The following is a 17,810-nucleotide window of genomic DNA, read 5'->3' on the forward strand; positions in this document are numbered from 1 at the left end:
TGGGTTAAAACAGTTCAATCTCTGCAAATCCTTCCAGAGCATGAGGTCAGATCCACAAATGAATTTAACAAAGTGGTCCAGCTTAACATTTATTAAATTTCCGTTATATAGAAGACTCACAATCTTGCACAAGATACATAAGGAAATGTACTACAATTCCCTCTACCCTTGGCCTTTGGAGAAGGCACAATTTTTGATTTGGGGCTCTCCTGGAGACTTACTCTAAGTCCATGAAGCATGTAACATCTCTCTAAGATGCAATCAATGGCTCAATTTTTAATGTGTGGGATAATATGAAAATTACTAATATGTATACACATCTATGTGATCTTTGCAAATGAGAGAAAAATAATTTTTAATTGATATTGAACTCTAGATTACATTTTGTTACATTTTGCAACTACATACGAACACAGCTCCAATGCTTTAGAAATTCAGGACATTTCCAACAAAATAATAACACTATCTTATACAGGCAGACCTCAGAGATATTGTGGGTTCAGTTCTGCACCACCATAATAAAGTGAATATCACAAAAAAGTAAGTCACATGAATTTTTTTGTTTCCTAGTACATATAAAAGTTATGTTTACATTAAACTATAGTCTATTAAGTGTGCAACAGCATTACGTCTGAAAAAACGTTATCTTAAATAAAAAATCCTTTATTGCTAAAAAGTTCTAACCATTATCTGAGCCTTTAGCAAGTCATAATCTTTTTGCTGGTGGAGGGTCTTGCCTCAGTGTTGATGGCTGCTGACTGATTAGGGCAGTGGTTGCTGAAGGTTGAGGTGGCTGCACAATTTTTTCTTTTCCATTTTAATTTATTGAATGGCCCTTTCTTTTTCTTTTTTTGGTGAGGAAGATTCACCCTAAGCTAACACCCATTGCTAATCCTCCTCTTTTTTTTGGTTGAGGAAGATTAGCCCTGAGCTAACATCTTTGCCAATCTTCCTCTCCTTTGTATGTGGGATGCCTCCACAGCATGGCTGATGAGTGGAAGAGGTCTGCACCCAGCATGCAAACCTGAGAACCTGGGCTCCAAAAGTGGATTATGTGGAACATTAACCACTCAGCCACAGGACCGGCCCCCTGCAACTTCTTAAAATAAGACAACAATGAAGTTTGCTGCATTGATTGAGTCTGCCTTTCACAAAGGACTTCTCTATAGCATGTGATGCTGTTTGACACCATTTTCCCCACAGTAGAACTCTTTCTAAACTGCAGTCAGTTCTCTCAAAGCCTGCCACTGCTTTATCAACTAGGTTTATGGAATACTCTAAATTTGTTATTGTCATTTCAACAATCTTCACAGTATCTTCACCAGGAATAGATTCCATCTCAAGAAACCACTTTCTTTGCTCATCCATAAGGAGCAACTCCTCATCTGTTCAAGTTTCATCATGAGATTGCAGCAATTCAGTCACATTGTCAGTCTTCACTTCTAATTCTGGTTCTCTTGCTATTTCTACATCCTGCAGTAACTTCCTCCACTGAAGTCTTGAACCCCTCGAAGTCATCCATGACAGCTGAAATCAACTTCTTACCAACTCCTGTTAATGTTGATATTTTGACCTCTTCCCCTCAATCACAAATGTTCTTAATAGCATATAGAATGGTGAATCCTTTCCAGAAGGTTTTCAATTTACTTTGCCCAGATCCATCAGAGGCATCACTATGTATGGCAGCTATAGTCTTTCAAAATGTATTTCTTAAATAATAAGACTTGAGAGTCAAAATTACTCCTTGATCCATGAGCTTCAGAATGAATGTTGTGTTAGCAGGCATAAAAACAACATTAATCTCATTGCACATCTCCATCAAAGCTCTTAGGTGACCCAGGTGCATTGTCAATAAGCAGTAATATTTTGAAAGGAATCTTTTTTTCTGAGCAGTGGGTCTCAACAGTATGCTTAACATATTCAGTAAACCATGTCGTAAACACATGTGCTGTTGTCGAGGTTTTGTTGTTCCATTTATAGAACACAGTCAGACTAGATTTAGCATAATTCTTAAGGGCCCTGGATTTTCAGAAGGGTAAATGAGCATTAAAGTTATCAGCTGTATTAGCCCCTAACATGAGAGTCAGCCTGTCCTTTGAAGCTTTAAAGCCAGGCATTGACTTCTCCTCTGTGGCTGTGAAAGTCCTAGATGGCATCTTCTTCCAATATAAGGCTGTTTTGTCTACACTGAAAATCTGTTGTTTGGTGTGGCCCCCTTCATGATCATCTCAGCTAGATCTGGGTAACTTGCTGCAGCTCCTACATCAGCACCTGCTGCTTCATCTTGCACTTTTTTGTTATGGAGATGGCTTCTCTCCTTAAACCTCATGAACCAACCTCTGCTAGCTTCAAACTTTTCTTCCGCAGCTTCCTCACCTCTCTCAGCCTTCATAGAATTGAATAGAGTTAATAGGGCCTTGCTCTGGAATAAGCTTTGGCTTAAAGGAATGTTGTGGCTGGTTTGACCTTCTATCCAGACTACTAAAACTTTCTCCACATCAGCAACAAGGCTGTTTCGCTTTCTTATCATTCATGTGTTCACTGGAACAGCACTTTTAATTTCCTTCAAGAACGTTTCCTTGCATTCACAACTTGGCTAACTGCTTGGCACAAGAGTCCTAGCTTTCAGCCTATCTCAGCTTTCGCCATGCCTTCCTCACTAAGCTTAATCATTTCTAGCTTTTGATTTACACTGAGAGACGTGCAACTCTCCCTTTCATTTGAACACTTCAAGGCCATTGTAGGGTTATTAAATTGGCCTAATTTCAATACTGTTGTGTCAGAGAATAGGGAGGCCCAAGGAGAAGGAGAGAGACGGGGAATAGCCAGTCAGTGGAGCAGTCAGAACACACACAACACTTATCAATTAAGTTTGCTGTCTTGTACGTGTGTGGTTCATGGTGCCCCAAAATAATTACAACAGTAACATCAAAGATCACTGATCACAGTCCACCATAACAAATATAATAATAATGAAATGTTTGAAATATTGCAAGAATTACCAAAATGTGACACAGAGACACAAAGTGAGCAAATGCTGTTGGAAAAATGGTGCCAACAGACTTGCTGAACACAGGATTGCCACAATCCTTCAATTTGTAAAAATGCAACACCTGCGAAGCACAACAAAAGGAGGTATGCTTATAAAACCCAAACTAATGAAAAGCAGAAATTTAACTCACTCCCCCAATTTGACTGTTCAGCTCTATACTGAAAAGAGACAAAATAGTTTTTAATATTTATCTTTGCTTTATAATTAATTTATATAAATGTAATCAAGTTTAGTTCAAAATCACCCATTATGTAAGCTTGCTGAATTCCTAGCTAAACACTTCTCTAAGAAAAATAAAGACAAAAATACAGACAGAAAGACAGGAATGAAGGATGGGAGTGAGGGAGGAAAGGGGAGATGGAGAAGATTATTAGGTGATTTAAGAAGTCTTTCCTAAAAGATATTGGCTATATTTAATAACAACACAATATCAATAATCACCATTTGAGTGTTTATTAAGTTCCAGTATTCTCCATGACAATTATATAAAGTATTGCTATTTCTTACAACGACTCTTTTAAAAGTGCATTATTCATAAGTTTCAGGTGAGGAAACTGGAGCTAAAGAATTTAAAGCAATTTGCTCAAATTGTACACCTAATAAATTAAGAAACCCAGGGCTGACTGCCCCCAAAGTCCATGTACAACCAACTCCATTATGTGGCTATTTATTTATCTCTAGACTAAATTCTTCATAATACAAATGTGACCTACAGAGATAAAAATATAATATAGATGTACAAATTTTGTAATAATATATAACAAGCCAGTAGCAGAGATGAGACTGAAAACATCCTCTTCTGATTCCCAACTCAATATTCTTTCTAATAAAATAAACCAAAGCATGACAACATCAATCTAATTTTCAGGGAAGTTACTAAAGTCAGGATGACTTTGAATGTCAAAATTTCCCCCAAAGTTGACTATATTTCCACATGCAAAAAACTGCACAACAAAGACATGCACTGCTTTATTGTGAGTTTATGTGGTTCTCACCTTCAACACTAACCATTTTCCCACCCCTCTTCCTCCTCCTCTTCCTTCTCACACTGACTCGTGACCTCCACATGCACTCACAGACACACAGAGCTTTCAGGATAAGGCAACATTTGAGTCGGATCTTTAAGCCAACCTTTAAGGCTCAGCCTCAAGTCCCCCTCCAGCCATATTCTATTTCAGTCTTCTGCCTTATTCCCAAGCTTCCTTTCTATTTTTGTCTTCTCCCCCCATTTCCATTGTTGAACTTCAGCACCCAATGGGCTTGGTCCTTGAACCCTATGTCAGAGTTGGGATTCCCATGTTTATGAGACAGCTGCAAGCCGGTCTTCCAGTTACCACCTGCCTCTCTGAGTCCCTGTCCCTGTGCTCTTCACACCTGTCAGGACACTCACTAATACCTCCTGCATCCTTCCCTTTATCCTCTCACACTACTGATTGCCTGGATCACAAACTGCTGCTATAGCCAGCCTACAAAGAACATAATCTTTTCCCTTAGCCAAAACAGCTGCTGGTTCAGTTACCCTTGGAGTTCCCACTCCTTCCCAGAGTTAGAATCTTCTTTTTAATCACCACCAGTCCCTGCCTCTTTGCCCCATCCTTTCATATAGAACCAGGCACACCTGGATGAGAGTACCGGGAACAAACAGGTCTATTACTTGATGAATATAATAAACACTTTCCTCCCAGAGGAGAGAATAGCAATCTTTTTTAAACTGGTGCTGATTCTAGCATTTTGGAAGGCTTTGCTGAATCCATCACTGAGATCCCTAAAGATAGAAGAAGCAAGATTCTCTGACAGCATCACACAGAAAATTGGATACAATCTCACAGCATGAGAAAACACACTGCTGAGTGAGTATAATGCTAAATAATAATGGGACGATTTAGAGAGGAGCCGATGAGTCATAGAAAGACACAGTAAATGCTGCAGACAAATTAAGCAGCACAAGACTCATTTTAGGAGGGTTAGGGAAAAGACCAAAGTGTAGGAGGGAATTAAGATATGAGAAATGTATTTGCTCAAAACTTGAATCCAACAGAACAGATTGTTGGAAATTGTGAAAATTTTGAGCTGCCATTAAAAAGTAGACTAAAAATTCTTGAATATCAATTTCAAAAAATTTTACCTAAGTTCCTACAAAATATTTTTAAAATAATAATTTCTATTCTCATAATAAAATGAGAAAATCTATTTTTAAAAGTGACAATAACTGAAGCGCAGAAAATAAAGACAAGTTTAAATTTAAATTCTGATTATTTAATAGGGCATGAGTTATATACAGGAAGCCACACTTCCTTTGCAATAAACGTGATTTAGTTTTCAAAGCCTTGATTAATAATAAATAATTTAAAGCTCTAGTATGTCTGCTTTAAATCTCTAAATTTTACAGTTGCCATCATTTTTAACAGACCACTTCTGAGGCAATTAAGAACAAATTATTCTGAAACCTTAACAGAAAATGATCTAAACCAGGCCATTTAAAGGGAAGAAAACAAAAGAATATTTTTGAATAATTTAGAATATAAATGGGAAACTAATGGGAAAATAAATCTCCATTCTAAAACAAATTGATAAATAAGCACTAAATCACTTGGATAATGCTATTTAAGATAAATAACATTTGGGACACAGAAAGACTTCTTAAATTCAAGATGAGCCCATTCTATTAATTATGGGTGGATTATCTGCCTTAGGAGATGTCCTGTGCTGGAATTCTGAGGCCTATAGCCATTCAGATAGGGAAAGTCTCCTAACTCCTTAACCAGATTGCCAAAAGTAATGCCTGTTAGCAGGAGAGTACACAAATTCTATTTCTATCTCCAGCCATGAGAAACAGACCATGAAAAATAGTCGGATGTTGAGGGACCATCCTACAATGTTATCTTTAACTGGACAGCTAAGCCCTGCCCAGGGCAGGTTCCCTAGGGAGGAGAGGGACAGGCAGAGGTAAAAGGAACTACGAGATAGAGATATAAGGGCTACAGTGTTAGCTACATATTATTTCCCCAATATGAACTTCTTCATCATTTCTGCCATGCTTTCATATATTCCACTGTTTTTATATGTTGTGTGATAAAACATGAAATCTTTAGAAGATGTATTTGTCATCAAGCTTACTGTCAAAGAAGAAAACACTTCCCTGACCTGGCATCATCTACAATGTTCTCCCTGGCTCCATCCTTTCTTCTAAAGCCATTCCCTCCTCCACTGAAACATCCCCTGTTTTCCAGCCTTCCCATCTCTCTCCACCATCTGTCCATTAAATTGGTTCAAAACCTCAACTACATAGAAAAGGATGTCACTGAGCGGGGATGACTGTGGAATCTGAAAGCATCCATGGAGCAACCAGCTGCTATAAAGGGCTACTTCAATATTACGGGCAAAGAAAGCTTCTACACAAACAGTATTTCACACCCTCAACCCAATTATGCTTTTTCAAAGAAAAAATATGAACGGTTTTGATTGCTTTTCATTTGAGGTTGAGGTAAGGGGGTAAAATGCCATTTGAAAAGAAGTTGCATCTTCTCTCAAAGCACTTGAACTTGCAGGAGCCCAAGACAGCATGCTTAGCCCAGTGGACCGGGCTCTTAAATACACCTATTTCCTTTGCTCTAGACACACACCTGTCTCATAGCTAGAGTTTTTAATAAAAGCCAATATTTTCTCAAGCAAGAAGGTGGGTGACTACAAAATGCCTTTTTTTTTTTCCAATCCAGTGTTCACCTGGGTTTGAGTAACTGCTCAGGTGAGAGCACATGAGTATATTACTGAATGCTTTGATTAATAAATCCAAAATATCCTTCCACTAGCAAAATAACTGCATTCAATTTCACTGCCCTTTTTTTTATTAATCTCCTATTTGAGTTCCCTCTTTCATCTCTTTCCTTTGTTCTCTTTATCTCAAGTATTCACTTTAATTCTTCCATGTAATAAGCCATCATTCTGCCATTTTTATAGTTTTCTTCTTTCTTTCTTTCTTTTGTACCAACCTCTTTGTTACAGCCAAGCTCTACGTTTCATTACCCATTTAGTATTAACACTTGCTTAGCTAAATTTACTTAGAAAAATATAAAAATCTCCCACTGCTCAAACAATAAGCCCACTTTTAAACACTTTTCTTAATGTTTATTTGCCTGAAAAGATTGCCCAATAAGATCAAAGGCTGAATAAAAGATTAGTTAAATATACTTCAAAAAATTTAATGAATTGTACCTTTTTCAGTAAGAAAGAAATAATATCAACACTTTTAGTAAGCTTGCCTAAATTAAAAAATATCCTATAGGTGTAGCAAAACATGTAGTTACAATAGCTCCATGTTGTCCGAACATTTACGCTACCCCATCCTCAGCAGGAGCTAAGAAAAATCTCAAGGGCAATGCATCCTTTCTGATTATGTAAAATGATCATGACTCGACTGCCAGCAGATACTACAACATTTGCATATTCTGCCAACCGTTTCTCTAGCTATCTTCACCCCTTAGCATGAATTTGTTTTTGCTGGTCTTGTCTAGTGGGAATTGTTGAGTCAGCTGAACAAGGACCACATCTCACAGTATATTCTATTTACCACATACCCCAACCAATATAATATTAACTTTTTAACATGTATCAAGGCTAATATAATGATGATTTTCCACTGGGAAAAATTCTATGTAATTTAAGAGTTTATTGAAAGAAGAGTTATGACTTCCTTTTATGCAGAAAATAACACCAGAGAAAAATTTCCAATAAAATTATCAATTTAAAAATATGAGCACAGGTTCCATAAAAATCTCTATTCTGTTGCTCTGAAATAAAAATACCTTATTTTAACTGCTTTTGTTTTCTCTCGAAGAATATTAAAGGCATCCTTAAGGTGGCATTGTGTATATTACTGATTCTTTTCTTTAACAAAAAAAGGGTAGATTTAGTGATCTTCCAAGAATCCTCATGAGCCTAAGTCACTAGCCTAGAAAACGCAATAAGAATTATACACACTTAATAAAATATTTGTATTTGCTTTACAAATTACTTCTTACTTATTAAAGTGGGTATAAATATATTTGAATCATAAGCTTCCAAATTCTATCATGTGAAAACAAATTACACATGAAAAGAAAGTTTAAAAAGTAGTTGATATGCAAAAGTTTTCAAACTGACATTCAGTAATAATTTTCTGAGAAAATCAAGTTAAATAAACGAAGTTAGAATGCATAGACTTCTTAGTAGCCTACAAAGTTCTTGCACAGCACTGAAGACACTAAGTATGAAGTTCCATTTTATATACGGAAAGTGAGAACGATCCCTTAGCCAATTCAAGTGTTTGATGTCAAAGGTGAACAAATTTGTGGAGCTTCGACCGACATTTATTTTGTGAGTTGGAGATTCTTAAAAGATTGGTGAAGATATAGACTTCAAAATTCCCCAAACCTTTAAACATTGTGGTTAGCTCTGCAAATGCCTTAGTATTCTCCCTAGATCTTTTGATTTTTATAAACAGTTAAGTGAATCCAAATATAATCAAGGTTAGCAAGGGAGGAAGAAGGACGATGAGGAGGAGAAAGAACTAGGGAAAATATCTAGAGTTTGTTTTCTGTCTTATTTGGAATTGGAGAAAACTGGATCATCCCATGCAATTGATCTGAAAATGAAACATGATCCCAGTAATTGAAGGTGAAGATGGAAGATGCAATTCTTAGTGACCGCCTTCTCATAACATTTACACACTTGCTGTCGTCTTTACAGACCGATTTTGTAGAAAAAATTATTATTAAAATCTCAAACACCAAAAATGCATTTATTAAACATATGGTATAAAAGGCAGTGCTACATATAGTCCTTGGCCCAAAAGAGTAAAATCTTCCGCAAAAAGTACTAAGTGTAAGACTTACTAGCACAACCAAAAGGAAAACAACACATTTTCTTATTTAAATCTGCTCACTGCATTTTGTGAACATTTTGTAGCATGGCATACAACAGCGGAAATAGAAATTATCCTTTACAAACATGTCAAAATTATTTGTTGGGAGAAAAAAACTCAAATAAGATTATAACACCCACTTTTGGTCTACAACCATGTATTCATCAATTCCAAACTGCCAAGATAGAAGCTGAAGGGTTAACATTTCATCGTCTGAATTAAAAGATACTTACACTATCGGCTTTTCCAGGCGACTTCCCTGTGAACCAACAATCTCCCCCAATGTACAAAACACTTGTCCCAGAAAGTCCTGCAATAGATAAAAGGATTAAAGCTCATAAGTTCCCACACTGTCTTTACACTATCTATTTTGTACATCACACTTGCATTGTTTTCATTGCTGAAATACTGAATTCTCTAACTTTCAATAATAAAATGAGCTCAATATGCATTAATTTTAGCACGTGATTCTCCCCTAAGTTTGCACAGCCTTTTATCTTTTTAATAACAGAGCAGCCTTGTTGAGTGTTTAGACATTGCATTTCTTTTCTTATTCTTTTTTAACTTAAAATGAAAAATGGGAAAAAGTTCCAGGATTTGAAGTCACAATTTAATTTGACTTTGGATGTCTCTGAAACTACTAAGCTTTGGGCTGAAGAGGCAAACCGTGACAGCACAGAGCAGAGGCGGCTAAAAATATCAGTGCTACTTACAGAGAGGTCGTGTGATGTCACGGCTACAACTAGGGTCCAGAGCCACACTGCTAGGTGTCTATTGTAGTACCACCCCTGACAGCCTGTGACTCTGGGCAATTAATTAAGCTCTCCAGTTTCCTCATCTCTAACATGTATTACTCCCCCTCACAGAGTTGTTTTGAGGATACAATGAGTTATTGCATGAGTTAATATTAGCATATATGAAGTGCCTAAAAATGGGTTAAGTATAACACATTATAAAGTTCATTAGCGTACAAGTAGAGGAATCTTATTTTCAAGACTCAGATTAACCTTGGAAAATGTGAAGTCTGTTATCAATATGTCATTTCACAGATAAAGAAACCAATCATCTAAGAGGTTGATTTTTCCATGTTTTAGGCAGTCAATAACTAGCAGAGTCAGGAGTAACCCAGATGTTCTGATTCTAGATTGATATGCTGCCTAAGAATTTAAATATCATAAATACAAGGCAACTTCACACGCCAATAAAATAAGGGCTCCAACACCATCTGGAAAAGTGGGTCAAGAAAATACAGAGGTGTTTCAGGGAGAGACACACTCTCTAGTTTAGCCGTATGTGATTCCAATCTGTCCTCAAGGAGAAGGTGGCAGATCTCCCTAAATTGTACAGTGACCTGGCCCAGGAGAAACTCTAAGAAGGATGGACAGAGGAATGACAGTAAACAAAATGTTGCTTTAGATTTTACTAAATGATATTTTAAAATGCGTAAAATCACAAAACTAAAAGCTATGTTGTTCAATGAAAAAAAGGGAAGGAGAGAGTGCTCTAAGTCTCATGAGGGGAAAAAATACCACTGTAGACTAGGATAATCAGCAAAATATGTCCCCCCAAAGAAATAAGCCTTGGGAACTAGGTAGGAATCAGATCATGGAGAGCAGAGAGACATTCTAGTCAAAAAGGAGCAGAACTTGCCATCCCAAAATACGCCTCTTTGGCATAAGGATTATTTTAGGCTGATTTTTTTTTAAGAAACAGCAGACACAGAAAAGGCTCTGAAAACTGAGTTAGAAGTTGCCCTTCTGTAAGAGATATTTACATTTATAAGGGAAATTTCTGTCTGTAAGAGTGTTCTCCCTCCTGCATTAAGAGGAAGATGACTAAATCTCTAGAAACTCTTATCACCAGAGAAGGCAGAGACTTAAATTTGTACAACCACCATACCCTCCTTCACTATGCTTTGCTTGAAAACTTCCCATAACTGGCTCCCTATCCCCCAAGAACCTCTTTTGTTTTTAGCTGGAGATGGTATTTCAGGTGATGGCTTGGGCCGTTTGGGGGAGTTACTCAGTTTTCCTTGGTATCTCCCATGTATATAAGAAGACACATGTTATTAAGCTTCTGTTTGTTTTTCTCCCGTTAATCTGTCCTTTTTATTACAGAGGGGTCTCAGCCAAGAACCCAAAAGGGTAGAGGGAAAGTTATTTTTCCTCCCCTACATAGTCCTAGAGAACAGATCAGAGTTTTAGGCAAGAATGCAATGAAAAAAGAGAAGGTCTCAAGTAAAGGGCAGAAATGAAGATGAAGAGCCAAGATTGTGGAAGGCCCTCTTGGCCAGGCAAAAAAAAGTTGCCTCAGGATAATCAGAAGCAACTGGAAGCCTTTCACAATGCAGGGATGCCATTAGAACAGTGCATTCAGAAGATTGCTCAGGTACCAATTTGCAGAATGGACTGAGGAGTGAGGAAAAATCCAGAAGCCAGAACAATCAGAAGGTGATACTAGTGTAACCACAGGCCCTCTAGCACTAGTCCAACTGACTCCATCTTAACAGAGTAATTAAGAGTGGTTTTTCCAAAACTGAAAAACGACTCCATGTCCAGTTCAGGCTGATTGAGACCACCAACCCATCAACTGGGCCTGTGCAAATGCCTGATAAGTGACTCTTCTGATATCAAAGGGCTGAAAACTGCACCCTCAGATCATGCTAACACCACCATTTTGTGAACATGAGTCCTATGAAGAGCCATGAAGCTTGACCTCATGAAGCTTGCACAGATGAATTACCTCACTTCTCCTTACCTCCAATCATCTATCTCCACACTTTAGACCACCCAGTTCTTCTTCCCATAAATTTTGCCCCAAGCCCTGGATCAGGGAGACAGATCTGAGAGCATCTGCCTCCTGTCTCCTTGCAGATCGATCTTGTAAATAAAGCTATTTTTCTTTTCCCAAAGGCTGATGTTGTAATAACAGGCTGTTTATGCACCTTGGATGGCGAGCCCTTGCTTGGTAATTGTAGCTAATAAGAAGCCAAGTGTTAAGGTCCAAACTAAAGTTGTAGCAAATGGTAGGGAACAGTGCAGAGAAATGTGACAAGATTTGGTGTAACCTGTACTTGTTCATGGTGGGGGGTGGGGCAGTGGGGAGAGGAAGAGAGAGAGACAGAAAATAACTCTGAATCTGGAACCTGGTGGCTGACAGAATGACAATACCTTCATAAAACTGCAAATCGTTTTAAACTTTGCTTCAAAGTAGGTAAAAAGTACTTAAAGTAAAGCTCTGACATATTTAAATTAAATATCCTTAATAATAACATGTCTTTCCCAATTTCAAAAGAGACTTTACAAATAGGTTTACAGGCTAAAAAATAATCTAAATTTCTCTAAGTCTCACAGAAGAAAGTTAGAACTGAATACTGAAGTTTTGGAATATATCATTGCTCTTCTGAGTCAGCAGCAAAATCACATATGGGGGATTCTAGAAAGCTTTTCTAGAAAAAATAAAGATACTGATATTGATGGGCAGGTGCACATACTACATATTAAATGGATTTGGCCAATGGAGTAATAAGTCTCAGTAAAAGCTGTTCTGTGCTATAATTACTCAAGAAAACAAACAGAAGCATTGAGCATATCCATATTAGGGTAGACACATATTAACAGAGAACACGCAAATATCATCATTCTGGACCAAAAAGGAAATTAAAATAATAAAATCAACAAAATGTGCAATAAAAAGATGTGGTGTGCATCTACACACATTGTCTCTATAGTTATTGCACACTTTGCCTCTAAATATTAATGGCATTTATGTAGTTGTTACACGTCTGCTATGTTTGTGTATTCCCAATCAAGCAACACATTTACTACTCACAATGCAAAAATCAAACATAATATTTGTCCACTACTCCTTGTTTTGGAAAGCTCTACTGAATCCATTTGTTTGTCATCCCAACGATTCACATTTCCTATGCATTTTACACAAAATTAGTGATATAATTAGTGTCCTTTAAAGGATATTTTTAGATACTTTGGTCTATAGTTAGATAAAGATAGAAATAAAAATTAGCTATAACATGAACTGCTTTATTGTTTCTTACTATGATGTTGCATTCCAGTTGATGAGTCATAATTAGGTCATAACAGAATTTCCAGTAATAAATCCAGGTACCTTTCCACAACTCTAACACACGCATAGACCAAACAGACCAAATCTAGCTTTGACTGGCTGGCAGTTGAGAAATACCTCAATTTATTCAATCACATTAACTATTGGGCTTTCCCAAAGCTGATCATGAGATCAATAAATATTTGTTAAATGAGTTAATTATAACTTTATAATCTAAATAAGACACAGACAAAACTTAGTTTTGATAATGTGTTTAAATGTACACAAACCATATTCTTAGTATCTAGGATGCATTCGACCACTCTTTAAAAGTATCCAAATATTAACCTGAATCCAATATGCTGGTATTAAAGCTGAAAGACCCAGCAGTGAGAAGTGGAAAAGAAGAAAAAAGCAGAGAGCATAGCAATACAAAGCATTATAATAATGATATGTTTCACATTGCATAAGTAGTTTAAAAAAACAGCAAATCAGAGGAAGCGTGTGGATTATTCCCACAACAATCTAAATCTAGTTTTATTACTAGCATAACACAGCTCGAAATCCAGGGAAGCATTGCCATACCACCATATTCCAGCTGACTATATATAAACACATTCATGTTTCTGTTCTCTTCCTTGTTAATACTCAGGAGAATGTCTACTTAAACTATACACATGAATATAATATTCTAATTTCTTCAAAATTATTACTTTATTATTTCTTTAATATCAGTTTTTACTGATTTCATCCATCTACATTTTATATTATATTGTAGCTGGCTACTTATCTATATTCATGAAAATTACATTATGCTATGTGCTTTAAAAATTCCACATATATAAAAAGGTAATTTATTTTGCAGTAAATGAACTGGTTTTGCTTGTTGGTTTGCTTGCTTGCTTGCAAGAAATGATTCCTATGCATCCTTTTTAAAAGATCTTTTACACACACACATACATACATACATTTATTTATTCAGCAAAGCAATATAACCCACGCTTTAGGAGTGAGAATTATGAGGGTTTATACTGCCTGTGCTTATATTCTGGCTGAACCATTTACTAATGTCTCTTTGTCTCAGTATCCTAATCTATAAAATGGACATAATAAATAATACCTACATATTAAATTGTTGGGAGAACTAAACAAAGTATTTATTTATTTATTTATTTATTTTGAGGAAGATTAGCCCTGAGCTAACTACTGTCAATCCTCCTCTTTTTGCTCAGGAAGACTGGCCCTGAGCTAACATCCATGCCCATCTTCCTCTACTTTATATGTGGAATGCCTACCTCAGCATGGCTTTTGCCAAGCGGTGCCATGTCCACACCCGGGATCTGAACCAGCGAACCCCGGGCCACCGAGAAGCGGAACATGCGAACTTAACCGCTGTGCCACCAGCCGGTCCCAGCAAAGTGTTTAATAAGATAATGTATGCAAAGCACTTAGAACAGATGCTTGGAACATGGTAAACGTTTAATAAATATATGCCTCCCTTCTCCTCCCTACTTCCCTGGGGTTAAAAGAATATTACTCTATACTCAAACCTTGCCACTTGTCACTAGATTCCAATACAGGAGATACTATAATTATGTGAATAAATTATATATTTCCTTTGCCAAACCACTTTATACTCATGGTCAATACAAATGCTCATTTTGAGTGCCATTATAAAATCCAAATGTTTCTTATACACTAACTTATCTTACATGTTAACTACAGTCATGCGCCACATAACGACATTTCAGTCATTTCAATGTCGTTTTAGTCAATGACAGACTGCATATACAAGAGTGATCCCATAAGATTATATTGGAGCTGAAAAAGTCCTATTGCCTAGTGACATCATAGCTGTCCTAGGCACTACTCACGTGCTTGTGGTGATGCTAGTGTAAACAAATCTACTGTGATGCCAGTCATATAAAAGTATAGCACATACAATTATGTACAGTACATAATAATAATGACAATAAACGACTATGTTACTGGTTTATATATTTCCTATACTAGACTTTTTATTGGTATTTTAGACAGTACTCTTTCTACTTATTAAAAAAGTTTACTGCAAAACAGTATGCCTTGTTACTCCAGCAGCAGCCTCACACATTTTGTGTTTACCACATCTCTTCATTGCATCGTTTTCTCTTGTGCTTGATTTAAGCACACTCTATGATGTTTGTACAATGACGAAATCACCTAAGGACACATTTCTCGAAACATATCCTCGTCATTAAGCAATGCATGACTATAGTACACATATAAGCATACATATATAAAAGAAAGACATTTTTAAAACAATGGTATAATGAACCAAGAGGCATTTAAGGTAAGTGAAATTTCTGATTTCTATACTGTTATAAAGCTAATCAATGCATGTAGTTTATTATTAGCATCATCATAAACAATCTCATAAGCATTCAATAGTGTGGCATCTTTCTCCTAAAAGGTCTACAAGAAAATCTTTAAACGGCTTTTTCGTCTTATAAAGTGATCGAGTATCTGAAATATAACATCTCTAATTAATAGATAATTTAAATCAAAAGACATTAAATAGGCTTATTGATAGCTAAGTTTTAATAAAGCACAGTGATTGGGTGCAGTCAACTGTTTAGGAGTTAATCATTCAATTTCTTGATAAGATAGAGCATGATTTGCTTCCATTTATTGCTTCTACTCATCTTGTGAACATTTAACTGATTATAAGCACATTCATGCTAAGCCAGTAAGAGCAATAAAAAATAAGTGATACAAAATTTCTTGCTTTTATATTTTGACAATGTGGAAAAAAACTGATGAGGAAAGTTTGTATTACCTGTGAAATTTTATTGTTGGCATTATCTACTCATATTTTATTGCCAGTACTCCCAGCTAATATTGCTGACTTCCTTTGTATTTAATTCATACTAATCACATCAACTCTAAAGACTAAAGTGTGACTTAGTTATATTATGCACTAGATACTAAAATGGCAATCATTTATAATAACAGAACATGGTTGTCCTTTGCTCCAGCAATGACTCCTACTTTATTAATGGTTGTTAGCACATCTATATGCTATTTTGGGTACAACGTAAACTCAACATGAAACAACTGGATTCAATATTGTAGTAGAACTAATTTGTCACATTTTTAACACAATAACACTTTTTTTTTCAAGCAAAGATATGGCTTTTTAATGGATGGATAGATCTACAAACCTAAAATGCCAATCCTACTTCCAAGAGATTAATAAAAAGTTCTAAACTTAGACATCAGTAGTTAAAATACAAATACAATTTCAAAATTATACTCTGAAGCTGAATTTCTTTCTTTTCCCTCAGCACAATTTTTTATTTTCAAAATATTTTTTGCTTGCTAAGAGTCCAAATGAAGACAGTTAAACAAGACATTAAGTGAAAATTAAGTTTTCAGCAATGAGTGGGTGGGTGGTCATTGATTGAAATTAGCCAATTTTGAAAAATTATCCACAACATACATATTTAATACTTGTAAACCATACAATAAATAAATTTTAAAACAAAGCTATACTATTTACAATATAACATCTATGGAAAATATTTACTTTCCAGAGGCACATCATTTTTTGTAGAATACTAGCTCTCATTAGTAAAGAAGTGAGAAATGTAGGATGCTAACAGAAAATAAGTAAATATTCCATATGCTAGTAAACATGGTGAGAGAGCCGACAGGCCAAAGAACTAGAAAACTCACTAAATATTATTATTAAATAATATGAAATATACTATAGCATTATTAAGTAATAATATTAAATATAATACTATCACACAACATCATTATTAAATACTAAGTCTTGAGTAAGAGCCAGTTTAACATGCAACAATCCCACATAATGTAACTTAATGAGTGCTGAAGATACCGTCATCAAACCCACCTCAGACATTGTCCCTATCTCCGTCTCAAAGTCTAAGACAGATTCTATAAGACTCTATTGAAAATGCAAATAGAAACATAATCCATTTATAGAGCATCAGTCGTAAATACTTCAGCTTGAATACGCTTAGAAGGCTAGCTCTCATCATTTAATTAGGACCAGAAAACACGCTACATAGAAAAAGAAAGTTATTATTGAAAAGGCATCAGAGGAAACACGGAAAGCTCCTTTACCCAGGGCAGTCAGGCAAGGCCTCTCAATAGATGACAATTTCGTAGAAATCTGAACAATATGAGGGACAAACGCATGTGAATATTTCGGACAAAAGTATTCCAGGTAGGAGACAAAGCAAAAACAAAGTCCCTGAGATAAGAATATACTTGGGGTGTTCAAGGAAAAGCAAGAGGGTCAGTGGGGCTAGAGCAGAATGAGCAAAGAAGGGAATGGGAGGAGAGGAGGGAGCCAAGGGCCCCTGACGGACTGTGAATTCTGTGCTAAGTGTGGAGGGAAGCCATTGGAGGGTTTAAACTGGAAAGTGACATGTCCTGACCATCCCTTTAAAAGGACAATTCTGGCTAATCTTCTTCCACTACATTTCTAAATGCTGAAGTTCCCCCAAGGTTCTCTCCTATTCTCTTCTCTTTTTTTTATACTTTGTTTTAGATAACTTTATTGAGTTCCAGCTCTATATAAGCTGATGGTTCCCAAATCTATGTCTCTATAGTCTCCAAACATGGCCTAGTCAGTATCTCCAGATGGGGCTTACTGGGGTCTCAAATAACATAAACCTGCTCTAACCACGGATTTCTATGATTTCTATCCTCACCCCCACCACCTCAATCTCTTCCTACCCAATGTAACTCAATGCAATAAACTGTATCATCATTTATCCAGCTGTT

At 36.3% G+C, this 17,810-nt stretch overlaps 1 protein-coding gene across 1 annotated transcript in view; it reads right to left on the reverse strand.

Moving 5' to 3' along the window:
- Positions 1 to 17,810, reverse strand: part of CPNE8 (copine 8) — a 209,546-nt gene that overhangs the window by 129,404 nt on the left and 62,332 nt on the right. Inside the window, exon 6 of the mRNA XM_014868145.3 lies at positions 9,185 to 9,261. Coding sequence (XP_014723631.1) covers positions 9,185 to 9,261 — 77 coding nt within the window. The remainder of the gene's footprint in view (positions 1 to 9,184; positions 9,262 to 17,810) is intronic.

Source organism: Equus asinus, chromosome 22 (assembly GCF_041296235.1).
Source record: "Equus asinus isolate D_3611 breed Donkey chromosome 22, EquAss-T2T_v2, whole genome shotgun sequence".
Classification (NCBI taxonomy): domain Eukaryota; kingdom Metazoa; phylum Chordata; class Mammalia; order Perissodactyla; family Equidae; genus Equus; species Equus asinus.